This window comes from Juglans microcarpa x Juglans regia, chromosome 8D (assembly GCF_004785595.1).
Source record: "Juglans microcarpa x Juglans regia isolate MS1-56 chromosome 8D, Jm3101_v1.0, whole genome shotgun sequence".
NCBI lineage: Eukaryota > Viridiplantae > Streptophyta > Magnoliopsida > Fagales > Juglandaceae > Juglans > Juglans microcarpa x Juglans regia.
The window spans coordinates 849,410-863,739 of record NC_054608.1 but is presented as its reverse complement, the minus strand read 5'-3'; the positions used below and the strand labels follow the sequence as shown (position 1 = coordinate 863,739).

Sequence of the window (14,330 nt, the reverse complement as noted above, 5' to 3'; positions counted from 1 at the left end):
TCTGCCATTCCTCAGCAACAAGCCTTGTTGCATAGAAAAATGCTTTGGCCCTTCTTATCCCTGCTGCAGTTTAAAAACAATCTTAGAAATTTTAGGACATAAAGAATAACAGTCCTTTAATTCTTCAATCCACAAGGAGGTTGGAAAAGAGATGAGTGCAAGAGTTGCTGGCTCTTCCTCATTCCTTCTAGAATGAGCATCAGCCACCAGATTTTCCTTCCCTCTCTTGTAATCAACTATAAAATCATATCCAATCAATTTGGATATACACTTGTGCTAAGATTTAGTTCCAATCTTATGTTCTACCCAAAACTTCAAGGCTTGTTGATAAGTTTTAATCTTGAAAGGATGCCCCAACAAGTAAAGCCTCCATCTTTGAACTGCAGAAACTAGAGCCAGCAGTTCTTTCTCATATGTTGACAGAAGTACAGTCTTCCCTTTCAAAAACTTGTTGTAAAAGGAAATAGGCTAAGCTTCTTGCATCAATACAGCCACAAGCCCCACTCCAGAAGTATCACATTCAATAGTGAATGCTTTAGTAAAATCTGGTAACCTCAAAACAGGAATATTATTGACAGCCTTCTTCAACATTTCAAAAGTTGTAGCAGCTTCTTCACCCCAATGAAAAGAATTCTTCTTCAACAGTTCTGTTAATGGAGCTCCTATAGACCCATAGCCCTTTATGAATTTCCTATAGTAGCTTGTTAAACCTAAAAACCCTCTTAGAGACTTCAAGGTTTTAGGTATAGGCCACTGCAACATAGCAACTATTTTAGAAGAATCTATGTGCACCCATTTTCCAGAAATGATGTGACCCAGATATCTCTTTAGTACCAAACTTACATTTTGAAATCTTAGCATATAAAGTATGCTGCTTCACACCTCCAAGACAATTCTTACATGCATGAGATGGTCAATCACATTCTGACTATACACCGATATATCATAAAAGAAAGCTAACACAACTTTCTCAAAAAAGGTTTAAAAATGTCATTCATCAACTCTTGAAAAGTTGTAGGGGCATTTGTGAGGCCAAAAAGCATAACCAAGAACTCATAATGGCCTTCATGAGTTCTAAAGGTTGTTTTTTGGATATATGTTTATCTAACACGAATCTTATGATAACTAGCCCTCAAATCCAACTTGGAAAACACCCAGACTCCAAAAAACTCATCAAACAACTCATCAATGACAAGCATTGAAACTTGTCTTTGATGGTTTCTTGATTAAGTGCATGATTGCAAATTTCTATCAGCTTTCTTTACAAATAAAATAGGTGAAGAAAATGAACTCTGGCTGGGTCTTACCACCTTAGATTGCAACAAATCATGAACTATCTTTTCTGTTTTAGATTTTTTATAATAAGGGTACCTGTATAGCTTTACTAATACAGGAGTAGTACCCTCCTTGAGATTGATTGGATAATCAAAGGCACTTCTTGGTAGTAAGCCCACAGGTTCTGTAAAGACATCTTTGTACTTGCTGAGTAATTCAATCATCACACTTTTAGGATTCTCATCAGGTAACTTCTCATCCACATGCATCAACTGTAAAAACCACCCTTGTTTCCTCACAAAGTCAGACTTCAACCCTTTAGTGCCTATCAACACATTGACACTACCAGACTTCAGCCCTTGCAATCTCACCACTTCCCCCACCGAGTCTGAAACTCATAAACATATCTGTAAAATCCCACTGGATAGAGCCCAGAGTTTTAAGCCATTGCACCCCAAGGACTATATTACACCCCCTTAGAGTTAACACATGAAAATGCACTGAAGACTTTGACCCTTGGCTCAAGATCTTATCCCCATTAGCAACCCTGATTTGCAAGCTAGAATCTCTTTCAAACTTGAGTTTAGCTTCTTGAATCACAAAAGGATCCAAGAAGTTGTGTGCACTCCTCGAGTCTACAAAAATTTCCACAGCACATGTCCCAATTCTACCATGCAATCTCATAGCATTATTATTAAAACAACCTGAAATTGCATTGATAGAAACCTCTAAACCCCCCACCCTCATCTTCTTGCAATTCTTCAACACTAGCCAATTGCTGCAATTCAACCCTTGACCCCTCGCTGAGTCACTCTCTTCTAATACATGTTGTTACAGTTCATCATGCTCAACTTGCAATAAGTACAGTTCAATCTTTACACAAGTGGGCTGGACTCCACTTCTCATCACAATGATAATAGAAACTCTTCCTCCTTTTCCCATCCAATTGAGATGAGAAAATCTTCTTTATAAGCACATTACTCCTCTATATCTCAATACTGTCATCTCCCATTTCAGAATGATTTTTACTCAAATACACTATATTGTTCATCCAAGACTTCCTTGAAGCTAACAAATATTCCTCTTGAATCTTAGCAATGCCAAAGGCAGCATTCAAATTAATGGAATTGAGCATTCGAACAGGCAATCAAATCTCATCTTTCAACCCACTCATAAAATAACTCAACTTATGATTTTCAGACAATCCCTTTAATCTATTCGATAGAGCCTCAAATTGTGCCTTATAAATAGCCACATATGAGAATTGCTTTAAACGTGTCAAAGCCTCCATAGGATCATAGGGCCAAATCTGACTTGAAAGGTCTTTACAAAAGAACTCCAACTTGTAAAGATGCCACAATCAACAACATCTTGATACCACACAAGGGCATCGCCCTCCATGTGATATGAGGCTATCAAGAGATTGTGATTCATTGATAGTTGATGAAATTCAAAGTACTGGGCAGCTTTGAAAATCCACTCAGCAAGATTAGACCGATCAAAATGTGGAAAGTCTAATCTAATTCCCTTCAGCAACCTCTCCTCACGATACAACTTCTCTCATAAACCCCTTTTTCATGATTCTCTTCTCTACCCCCACCAGAACCATTGGGAATAGAATTAACTTCTTGGTGTTCTACTAAAGTTTGAAGCGTATCAGTAAGTTAGTCTAACTTGCCCGTAATGCAATTGATAGCATGATGATGTTCTTCCAACTATTTCACAATTGCTTCTTGCTACCTCAAAGTAACTTCTTGTTGTTGTTGTGCCTTCAGGGATGCTACACGCGTGTTCTCCACCATGAAAGGATCGTCATCTTCTAATACCAATAGTTATGTACCTGCTTTTCCACTAGCCAAGTAACCAGAATGGCGATCAAGAACAATTAAGAAACTCAAGAACAAATCAAGAACCCTTTCAAAAACTCAAGATGAAAACCAAGAAACTATTATCATTTCTTAGAATAAATTTTCGAGTAATCTTCAAAACTCCAAAATAGTTCACACTTAACATCCAAAAATTGAATTCAGAATACACTACAAGCATCTTTTTATACCTACGCCTACTATCATTACAACGCATCATTTTATTCCAAAAATACAACTCATACGACGTCGTATCTAGTGAAAACACTACTACCTATGTCAAGCTTCCACACACCGTTTCATTAAAGCTCTTCTATACACCGTTTCGATGTTCCAATTGCAGTTATTTTCTATTACATTCTTCCTTCCCGCCTTACAACCCAAAGCCTCTTACAGTTGTTTGCATGTAAGAAGTTAAATTTATATAATATCATATTTTGTTCAAGACTACCCATGACATGAGCCCTCTAATAGCCTCAGCTATGGATTCATACGTACGTACCACTTCTTATCATCTAGCTAACTAGCCATGTTTGCCCATTTTTAATTGGTTTGATCTTTACGCTTTTTCACTAGCTATTACAAGGTGACAATATCCCATCCTTCCACCCTTTTGCATGAGATTAAGCGACTCTTTTGTCGAGAGCTCTCCTCATAAGTCATATATAATATACTTCCTTATCCATGAATGCGAGTGAGAAAATCAACATCCACAACTCCAACATAGACAACTTCAGTACACATGCATCCTAGTATTGTTATCAGATTTTTTGCCTTGAGTCACGAAACTTGATACCGATATCAATATTAATTAGGATATATATATATATATATATATATATATATTGTAAGGGGATTTTTCCCTCACTTATAAGCCCACTAGGCACTCAGCCGAGACTAATGGGCATTGCCCCGATACCCAACCCGGGGTCCAAACTTGCTCACAAAGCAACTCGTCTGCAAGGGAAAGTAAACAATGATGGTTGATGGGACAGATAGGCCTAACGCCACTCGACCGCGTTCCACTCATGGCGACTCGTACAGGACAAAACAGAAAAGATAGAAAACCTTTGACCTTCTGGCAAGGGAATATCAACGGACTACTGATGACGCTAGCAAAGTAAAGCAAATCGGGGAACCACATCGTATTAAAGGTACCACTACCCAAGCAACACACTACATTATTGGCGCCATCATAAAGGCAAGCCTTATTTAAAGAACTCTGACAAAAGGAACTATAAAAATAACATGGGCTCCACGGGGCAGGCACGATCTATCCCACCAGACTCCCGGTATAAATAGCAACTTCCAAGTATGAAAAATCTCTCTAGACTCTCTCATTATTTACAAGCTTTCAAAATACTCTACTAACTTTAGCATCTGAGACTCATCGGCCTCAAGGCCACCCTCTCCCCACTTCTTTCTTTTTCATTTTTGCAGGCCCAATTTTGAAGACAGGAGTTGTTGAAACCTGACCCAAAGGTATACGGAACACGACATTAACAGTGGCACCGGACAGTTATTATAAATATTGTAAGGTTCAACATTTTATACATCCATCTTTCTTTTATTTTAGATCCTAAAGTTTGGACATAAATTCTATCTAGGATCATAACCAAATTCATTTTTATTCTAGGGATATATATATATATATATATATATATATATATGATGACAAATTGGAGACAATCTGTCACAAATATTTCACTTAAATCTAAGCTGGCATTGTAATTGGTAGAGAACTAGTTAGTTACTCATTTTAGTTACTACGTACCTTTACCGTTAGTTCAAATACAAAGAATTACTGACTTTTTCTTTCAAATCTTTTTAAGATTTATTTAAATTAGGGATGGGCAACGGGGTCATGCCCCGCCCTGCTGGGGGGGCGGGATAACCCCAGTGGGGCATGGGAGGGAGGAAAAACCCTAACTCCCACATGGTGGGGTACCCCCGCCCCGCACTATGGGGGTATCACCCCTAGCTCAAATTATTTCATAGTACCAGAGTGAATACCTTAGATTTACGCTTTTATCCCCTACATAATGGCTTCAATGGTCTCTGTCTCATTAAGTGTTGAAGATTCAAGTCAATATCGTCTTAATTACATAGTCTATGATAATTTTTATATTTTGCAAGGCCAAGCTTTTTCACAAATTTAGCCGAACAGAAAACATGATCTAACATAACATTATAAAATGCATGACGCGGTACATCGATCTAGTTAATTATTTCTCTCCAGCCTGTTGAATCAAAATAATTGCATATATAGGATTTAATTTTATAAATGTGTTAAATGTACGTATTAACACTCATATATTATTTCTCTCCAGCCTGTTGAATCAAAACAATGTGTTAAATGAGAAATATTTTTGTAAAATATCTTATAAAAGTAATATAATTTTATAAAATACTCTTCATTTAACACATTGTTATACAATATATTATACAAAATATTATGAGTATATCATTACTCATAATATATAGCCAAGTTACATTAACATATGGTTATGTCAACTCGAAGGTGGACGTACAAGTGATGAAGATAACACATGCACATGACGACCCCATTCAAATGTACGTATTAACTTCGACCTAGTATAGACATTTTATATACTATATATGATCAATCATGTCGCACGTGCATGCTCCTCTCATCGTCATCAATATCCGAGCGAACCACCCTCCCGCCTCAACCGACTCATTCATTTATGACTTTAGGAGCTGTTTAAACAGTAAATTGATGTGAAAGTTAAAAATTAAATAAAATATTATTTTTTAATATTATTATTATTTTAAAATTTAAAAAATTTAAATTATTAATTATATTTTGTATGAAAATTTTTTAAAAAAATTATAATAATAAGATAAATAAAATATTTTAACTATCTAAACGGAATATATAATTGCAAATCATGTAAACCCAACTTTTCCCAAAACTGCTTATAATTGTACTGCTGCATGCATGCATGCATGCCCTCCTCTCCATGTTACTGTGTCTCTTACTAGCTTTTTCGTTGAGTAATACTACTCATCATTTTAACTTTCATCATTTTATGATGTGGCATTAGGTGATTGAAAATTATTTATTATATTTTACTTGTAAACTTATCATCTAATGACACATTATGGGATGTTGAAAAGATGATGAGAATTAAGATGATAAATAAATTTTATCTTTCTCGTTTTCTTTTTTTCTTTTTTTATTTCTTTTTTGGTTCAATATATATATACGGGGCCGGGCGAGGCTCTGCTTATCGGCGACTCCTAAAGTGATTTATTATAGCCTCATGAGCCCCATTGCAGGTACAATGGTGCCAAAGACAAGGACATGAATCCGAGCTGGGAGCCATACTTAATGCACGCCCATGACCAATTAGATCCCCAACATGAAGTCGAGGGCACTTTACTTTTCATTTGTGTTTGAAGGAAATATGTTCTGCTGGTATTAGTTGTTTTAATTTCTATTAAAGTTTAATGGTTTAGTTCTTTGAAGTGGAAACGCATATATGTAGTGTGAATCAAATGTCTATGTACTGATCATGTTATTATTCATCAGTTCGTAGCTAGGTCAACTCATGTGCTGCACTCACTCATCTCTACGATCGAGTGTCGACGCGCGCGCAAGTGCAGAATCAAGAAAATAGGCCGACAAGTTGGCTAGGTCAAGAAAGTAAACTTTGTGGCAAAGGTGCCAAATATACCATGGACACTGTTATCCTACTGTCATCCTATTATGTAATATGTGACATATTTATTATCATTAGATGATTATTTATTATCATTAACTATGATAAGAGTATGATCGAGTATAGAATTATTCTAAATTAATTATTGAAGAAAATATAGGAATTTTATAATTATGACGTTTACAATATATATATATATATATATGTATATATATATATATATCATCAATACGTTCTCAATACTTTCTAAAAGTTGCCATACATGCCTGCCAATGACTCCTTTAAGCTTAATTTGATGGGGCAAGATCTGCTCAAATGTCTCGATCTCACTCTCTGGTAAAATCCAAATTATCAAATAAAACAAAAAAATCATCTGAAATGGTGAATTATATCTCAACTACATTCAAATGATTTTCTAAGTTCCATAGGATTGGAGGTGGGGGGACCAAGGGAGTCTTTTGAAAAGTCCTCGAGAGTCTTCCATCTTGCAACTATAGAAGCCATCATCTCATCCCTTCTGATTTTGACAAAATTGTTAGTTCAAACCTCAAACCAGAAACAAACCCACAAGTGATCTAGGCCTCTACCCTTCTGATCCACAACGATCATGGTCAGAAAGACACCCATAAAACTCATCTTCTCATGTCTCTCCGTCCTTGCTTACTCCTCCACATGCAGTACTACTACTTCTCATTCTTCTGGTGCGGTTAAGGAAAGAGCTGGGATCAAAGGATTTTTCATTTTTGGAAGTTCTCTGGTTGATAATGGCAACAATAACTACCTCCAGAACTCAATCGCCAAGGCTGACTACTTGCCATATGGAATAGACTTCCCTCTTGGGCCAACAGGAAGGTTTACAAATGGAAAGAATGTGGTAGACCTTCTAGGTGACCACCTTAAGCTGCCTTCATTCATTCCTGTATTTACTGACCCCTCTACTAAGGGAAGTAAGATTGTTCACGGTGTAAATTATGCTTCTGGTTCCTCCGGTATTCTTGATGATACAGGCTCGCTTGTGGTAAGATACAAGATTATCTGATCTTCACCCTCATTTTCTTCTTCTTCCTTTTTCTTCTTCTTCTTTTCTTTTGTTGAAGGGTGATATCTGTCATAGCAGCATTCAATCATTGAAGTAATGTTGACGTAAAGGATAAAAAAAGTTTTCCATCCCTCCCTGTTCATTTTTCTTTTCTGCCATCATGGCAAATTGTCCCTTATTCAGCCAAAAATCTGCAGAAGTTTAATTTCCATATAAAAGACCTTCTATTTGTAATATATAAACGGTTAAGAGAGAGAGAGAGAGAGAGAGGTATGTCTAGAACCTTACTATATATAGCACACATATATATATAAGCTGCTAAATCATTTAAACTTGTGTCTAGAACTTGTCTTCTACCTTCTTCCATGTAGTTCTTCTTTCTTTTAAGAAGCAAAAGGCCATAAATTAATTAGATTTTTCATAGCTCATTAAAGACCAAACATAAGCAGAAAGATGAATCTTAAACTTGGAAAAAATGGGATTATGTTTCAGGGGCAGGTGATCAATCTGAATCAACAAATCAGGAACTTTGAGAAGGTGACCTTGCCAGAATTGGAAGCTCAAGTGGGGTGTAGAAGTGGAGTGGTGCTTCCCAATTACTTGTTCATTGTGGGAACTGGGGGAAACGATTACTCATTCAACTACTTCCTGAGCAAATCCGACAGTAATGTCAGTCTTCAAGCCTTCACTGCCAATCTAACTGCAGCACTGTCTCAGCAATTAAAGGTTAGTTTGAAAAAACAATTGAAATGATTTGATATAATTCATCGTATTATATTATATCATATTATAAATTTATTTTTATTATAAAATAAATCTGATTAAATCATATTTATTTTATATAATTTTTTTATTTATATAACGATTCTTTTAAAATTAATCCAACCCATGAAAATATTTAACATAGTTTTTATAAACATGTAGATGAAGTACTGATGATCTTTTGCTATATACTCCGCACAAAACAGATATAACCAAGGTGGTTGTTTTTTCTAGTTCTAACACAATGGACTATATATTATATTTAGAAATTTTCTAATCACAAAAAATTTTATAAAAATAAATTTATAAATTGACGTGATTTGATATGATTCGTTAGATTGTAAAATTATTTTTATTATAAAATAAAATTAATATATATCATATAAAAATAAATTAAAATTTATTATTATGTCTCTCGGTAGCTATAGTATTTTTCTATCAAACTATTTGATGAATGCCACATCCGATCCGTTTATGTCTAATGTCACAACATTGTTTGGTATAAATGCCCGTTTATTTAGTCTAAAAATAAACGTGTCGTAGTATCATGTTTGGGAACATCTGTCCCTACCTTACGTACGTGTAAATTTTCAAGCCCAGAACTCTGTCTTTCGAATTCATTAAGTAAAATGCTGGGGACCGATGAATTGACCCCAAATTGACCATATTTGTTTTATTTTTTAAAGAAAAAATTAATGATTAAGGAAGTTTTTAATAGTGAATTGGTATTTTTTTAAAAATAATACGTTTAAAAATATTTAAAAAATATGTAAAGAAAAAGAAAATAAAAATAACAGTTCTTCTATGCACAGTCGTCTCATGTAGACGATGTGCAGTCGGCTGATGTCAGCTGAAAAAAAAATAAGAAAGAGAAAAAGAAAGGGAAAGAGCCAAATACGAATACGAAAATAGAGACTCTCACCTTTTGCTCCACAACATTTTTGGCTTGCTAAATCTCACTTCTTCATTATCGACAACATATTATTTGGATATTTGGTTATAAATTCTTACTTTCTGTCTTGAATTCTTATAAAACTCAAGTTGCATGCCCTCCCCCACTATCGCTTACGCCACATGCTATTGGAGACAATCAACCCTCACCCATTCTCACGGCATCTCGCTATCATATTTTGATTTAACAAAAGAATTTGTGAACAAAATTATGGAAATTCGAAGCAACCATATGTGGTTGTACTTAATGCAAATAATCAATGAAGATTCTACATTTACAAAAACCCATGTTTATATTTTGCTTCAAAATTCTCAGGAATCTAAATTAGGAAAAGGGTTCCAAATCAAGAGAGCAAACAACAAAAGATCTAGAACCAAAATAGGAATCAATGGGTGAACATTACTTCCCATACGTTTCCTTGTCATCCTCTTCCTGACATAATTCCTCCTTTGTTCTTCTCCCCACTGAGCTTCCTCCAGTCCCCTGGCAAGAATCAATGGTGGAGGCTGTTGGAATGGACACTTGGATCTCCATGAGGTCTCAGGAAGCCCAAATCTGGAGACCCTTTTGAGGAAAGAGCGAAAACCCACCTTAGATGAAGAGGAGGGAAGGTCGAGAAGAACTCCATGCAGAGAATTGGAGGTGAGAAGTCGGGATGAAGGGAAATGGAATGGCTTTACATTTCGAAACACAGAGAGGAAGGAAGGGGCTTCGGTGGAGAGAAATATAGCTTAGGGTCTTCGAAACACAGAGAGGAAGGAAGGAAGGAAGGGGCTTCGAGGGAGAGAAATTTCTTGAGGGTCTAAGAAAAACAGTGAGGACGGACGGAAGAGGCAGCTGGGGAGAGAAACGGGGAGAGGGATCGAAAAACACAGAGGTCTTCGGGGAAGGAGAAACACAGAAGATGCTTCGAAACTTGGAGAGAAGGAAGGAGGGCTGGGAGGAAATGGGGCAAACTCAATAAAATCAAAACGGCGTCATTTTTAATTCCATGTCAGCAGCCGTTTGTAAGCCGTTTACCTAAGGCGACTGTAAGTAGCATTTTTCTAAAAATAAAGATTTTTAGTCAACTATCGATAGCAGGACCCATTCATTAATGAGTAATGTTAGCACCCAAAAAGAAATCAGAAATACTAAATCCACTGAAAAAGTGTCTCGAATATATGTTTCAAAACAATTTATTTATTTATTTAATGATTAAGGAATTATTTTTTATTAATAATATAAATTTTTTATTTTTTAAAAAAATATTTATAATTATTAAAAAAATACATGAAAAATAAAAAAAAAATAAAATAAATGAAACACATTTATTGGGACACACTTTTGAGATACTTTTTCGGTGGGTGGGTGTAGTGTTACTCAAAAGAAAATGACGCCTAGCTAGTACCAACTTGTCTTTCAAACTTCAATAAAAATGTCATCCTTGCGTTATAATAATACCATCATGAACTTTTTCGATGTAGTTTAATTGAAAGTTAAGCATTTGAATGAACTCATTTTTTTATGAGTTGAGTTTAGTTGAACTTAATTTTTCATGAAAAATAGTGAGTTGAGTATTAAAGGAAATTATGTGGAGTCCATCTAAACTAATTTTAAAGTCTGTTTGGATGTTAAGAAGAGTTTAGTACTTTTTATGAGAAGTTGAAAAAGATTGTGGATCCACATATAAAGATGTGTTAAGTTGAAAAAGGTTGTATATTTCTATGTGTAAGGAAGTTTTGAGTTGAAATGAATTTAATAATTTGAGAGTTGGGTGCTAGTTCATGACTTCAAAGTTAGGAGTTTAAATAAGAACATAAGTTGAAACTATATATTTGTAGTAGTAAAGTCTGGCCTCTGGATTATAAGATGAGTTTTTGACTAACTGAATACTTTGGAGGTACTGTGGAGATGAGCTCAACTTTGGAGCAGTAACTATGGTTCAAACGGGATATTTCACTGCAAGGAGAAGCTCCTATGATAACACCAGGAAGAATTACTATGCTGGTCGTCCCTAGCTCCTCGTTTGATGAGGAAAATAAATAGAATTGGTCAAAGATCACGTTAATTAAGTAAATTTATTAGTTTCAATCTTTTTATTCTCATCTATCTTCAGAGATGAAAAACTCGTTCAAAAAATCTAATAGCATTTTTGCATAACAAAAATTTACAAAAAAAAAAAAAAAAAAAAGTAGACTTATTAAGGGCTTTTGTTGTAAAATTATGGATCAGTTTAATTTAAATATTTGGGAAGAGAATTAATATTGAGATACATATTTTTAGTGTTTACTACTTGTGATTGGACGAATAATTTCTCGAGGAGATCATGCAAAAGTTATTTTGAGTTAAAAAATATGTTTATATGGAGATTCTTTTTATTTAACAAACATCATAGGAAAAAATCAAACGCTTCAGATCTGATTCTTCACCAGAGACTTTTTTATCATTCTTCCTTTCATTTCTCTCTACCATCCATCTACCCACCTTGTCTATCAAGGCAGTTCTTTTTGTTTAGTTTTATTTTACTTTTTTAAGGTTGAAAAAAAAACATCTACAACTTTCCGGCAACTCCTGAGAGATACGTGCGGCACAAGCAAACTCCAGGGCCGTAACTCGTTCAGATGAAAGTGACATTTTTGCAAAAATCACAGCATGTAGTTGTCACGAGCTGCCCACATCTACATGTGGTTCTCACGTGTCACCCTTTCTAACAGCTCTTCTCGCCACAAGTGTCGGATCACCGAACTCTCCACCACTATATCTTTTTAGATTTGACCTTTGTGGCTAAAAAGAGACAAGCGTGTTACCTTCACACATCTTCATAGATTTCGAAATCTACCGGAATTGGTCCAAACTATAATCCGTCATTTTTTCCATCTATCTTACTGTTTTCCTTTTTGGTTTCCTTATTGTTAATTTTTTTTTAAAACAAAAAAATTTCGTCTCTTAGATTTTTATCTGTAGAGGTTGAGTCATCTCTTTCTATAAAGAGTGAGGTTGAATCTCTATTTAGACAGAGAGTACCGTCTCTTAGACGTTTTTCTGTAGAGAGTATCAACAGTAGTGAAGACCAGACTAATTACAAAAGGAAATAGTATACTGGTAGAGCTCTAAATGCATTATTTTGATTTATGATGTCATGTTTGACATAGAGACATTCCAAAATGTATCCAGTCATATATGCAAGTTTTTTTTACCAATAAGCAATGACATTTTCCCGTTAAAAAAAAAAAAACAAATAAACCTAGTCTTCATATTTGCAAGATCATAAGTAGTTTGCTGTAATGCACAATCTAATGAATTACATTAATTAATTCGCATCAATTTTTATAAATTTATTTTTATAAAAAAAAAAATTATTAGACCAAATATTTTTCGTTAAACGTTTATAATTGATGCAGAAGTTGTACAATTTGGGGGCCCGGAAGTTTGTGTTGATGTCAGTAAACCCAATCGGATGCAGTCCTATGGCTATGGCCATGATAATCATGACAAACCGTCGCTGCATACAAGGTCTGAACCGGGCGGCTCACCTCTTCAATACTTACTTGAAGTCCCTCATAGATACCAGCAAGCCACTCATGCCTGGTTCTACTTTTGTTTACGTAAACTCTTACAAGATTATCAGGGATATTATCAAAAACCCCATTTCTAAAGGTAAATTATATATAATTCCTTTATTTTATTAACCCAGTTATTATATACGCATTAATTAGAATGAGAATTGGGGTTCTAATTGATCATGAGGCATGCTTTACAGGTTTCAAGGAGACGAGCAGCCCTTGTTGTGAAGTGGCATCATTGAGCGAAGGTGGGAATGGTGTATTATGCAAAAGAGGTGGGAGAGCTTGTGCAGAGAGGAGCAGTCATGTGTTCTTTGATGGACTACATCCAACTGAAGCTGTTAATATTCAGATAGCAAGCAAGGCCTATGAATCTGACCTCAAAACCGAAGTCTACCCAACTAACATAAAAAATCTAGCCAAATCTTATGTTTCTAATTGACGTACGTGTTGGTTCATCGCGTGCTAAATAATCGAACTTAAAGCTTGAATGTTTTTCTCATGTACTACTCTGTGTGGCTACTGATTTTGTGATTTTCTTAGGAGGTTTGGGAATGTTTATGTTTCTTTTCCTTCTGCTGGCCATTCTCTTTCCAACTTCAGGAATTAGAAACTTTTTTATGAACCTATGATGTTACTTTGCTTGCAAGTGATGTGGAGGTTGACTATCAATGGCCTCTCTCTCTCTCTCTCTCTCTCTCTCTCTCTCTCTCTCTCTCTACGGCCAATTAATGGTGGCCTGGTTCATACCCTGCACTGTTGTTGCTTATTTGGATAATAAACTACAAGCCGTGAGTAATTCTAACTGGAAAGTTATAGCGTGGACAACAAAAGAAGAAAAAAAGTTTATTGAGAAAGCTCAACAAAAGAGGGTAGAAGATTTGAAAGATATACTATGGTCAGATGGTGTTCTACGAATACTTTTTTGTTTGATTCTGAAGACCCCCATGAATATTATTCGGATGTTGTTGTATTGAATTTGTGATCATGCACAAAATACGTACTATCATTACCATATCCTTAAAGCTTAAGGATAGTTACCATCAGTGACTTATAAATTAAGTTTTACTTATCTGTAAACTTTCTTTGTGTCAAAATAGTAGAGAGATCAGAAATATACGTAGACAGCTTTTTGGAAAACTCTCCTTCCGTTCAGCCACTTTCATTATCTTATAAATTCCATCTATACAGAGAAGTATATGCTAT

The 14,330-nt window shown here is 35.2% G+C and overlaps 2 protein-coding genes and 1 long non-coding RNA gene across 3 annotated transcripts; 1 reads left to right on the top strand and 2 right to left on the bottom strand.

The window, feature by feature from the left end:
* Nucleotides 1–468: 468 nt before the first annotated feature.
* Nucleotides 469–1,544, bottom strand: LOC121243072 (uncharacterized mitochondrial protein AtMg00860-like). Its single transcript, XM_041141132.1, has 2 exons — nt 1,392–1,544; nt 469–753 (listed from the first exon to the last, which is right to left on the bottom strand). Exons 1-2 carry the CDS (start codon nt 1,542–1,544, stop codon nt 469–471), a joined length of 438 nt encoding a protein of 145 aa, XP_040997066.1.
* Nucleotides 1,545–1,840: 296 nt separating this feature from the next.
* LOC121243207 lies at nt 1,841–12,956 on the bottom strand. The gene is made up of 3 exons (XR_005936076.1): nt 12,577–12,956; nt 10,723–10,733; nt 1,841–1,851 (listed from the first exon to the last, which is right to left on the bottom strand). It is a non-coding gene; the product is annotated as an uncharacterized LOC121243207 (long non-coding RNA).
* On the top strand, nt 7,419–13,581 carry LOC121243206 (GDSL esterase/lipase At1g29670-like). Its single transcript, XM_041141286.1, has 4 exons — nt 7,419–7,844; nt 8,358–8,591; nt 12,963–13,218; nt 13,322–13,581. The coding sequence occupies exons 1-4, from the start codon at nt 7,434–7,436 to the stop codon at nt 13,564–13,566; spliced, it is 1,146 nt and encodes a 381-aa protein (XP_040997220.1). The 5' UTR covers nt 7,419–7,433; the 3' UTR covers nt 13,567–13,581.
* Nucleotides 13,582–14,330: the final 749 nt, after the last annotated feature.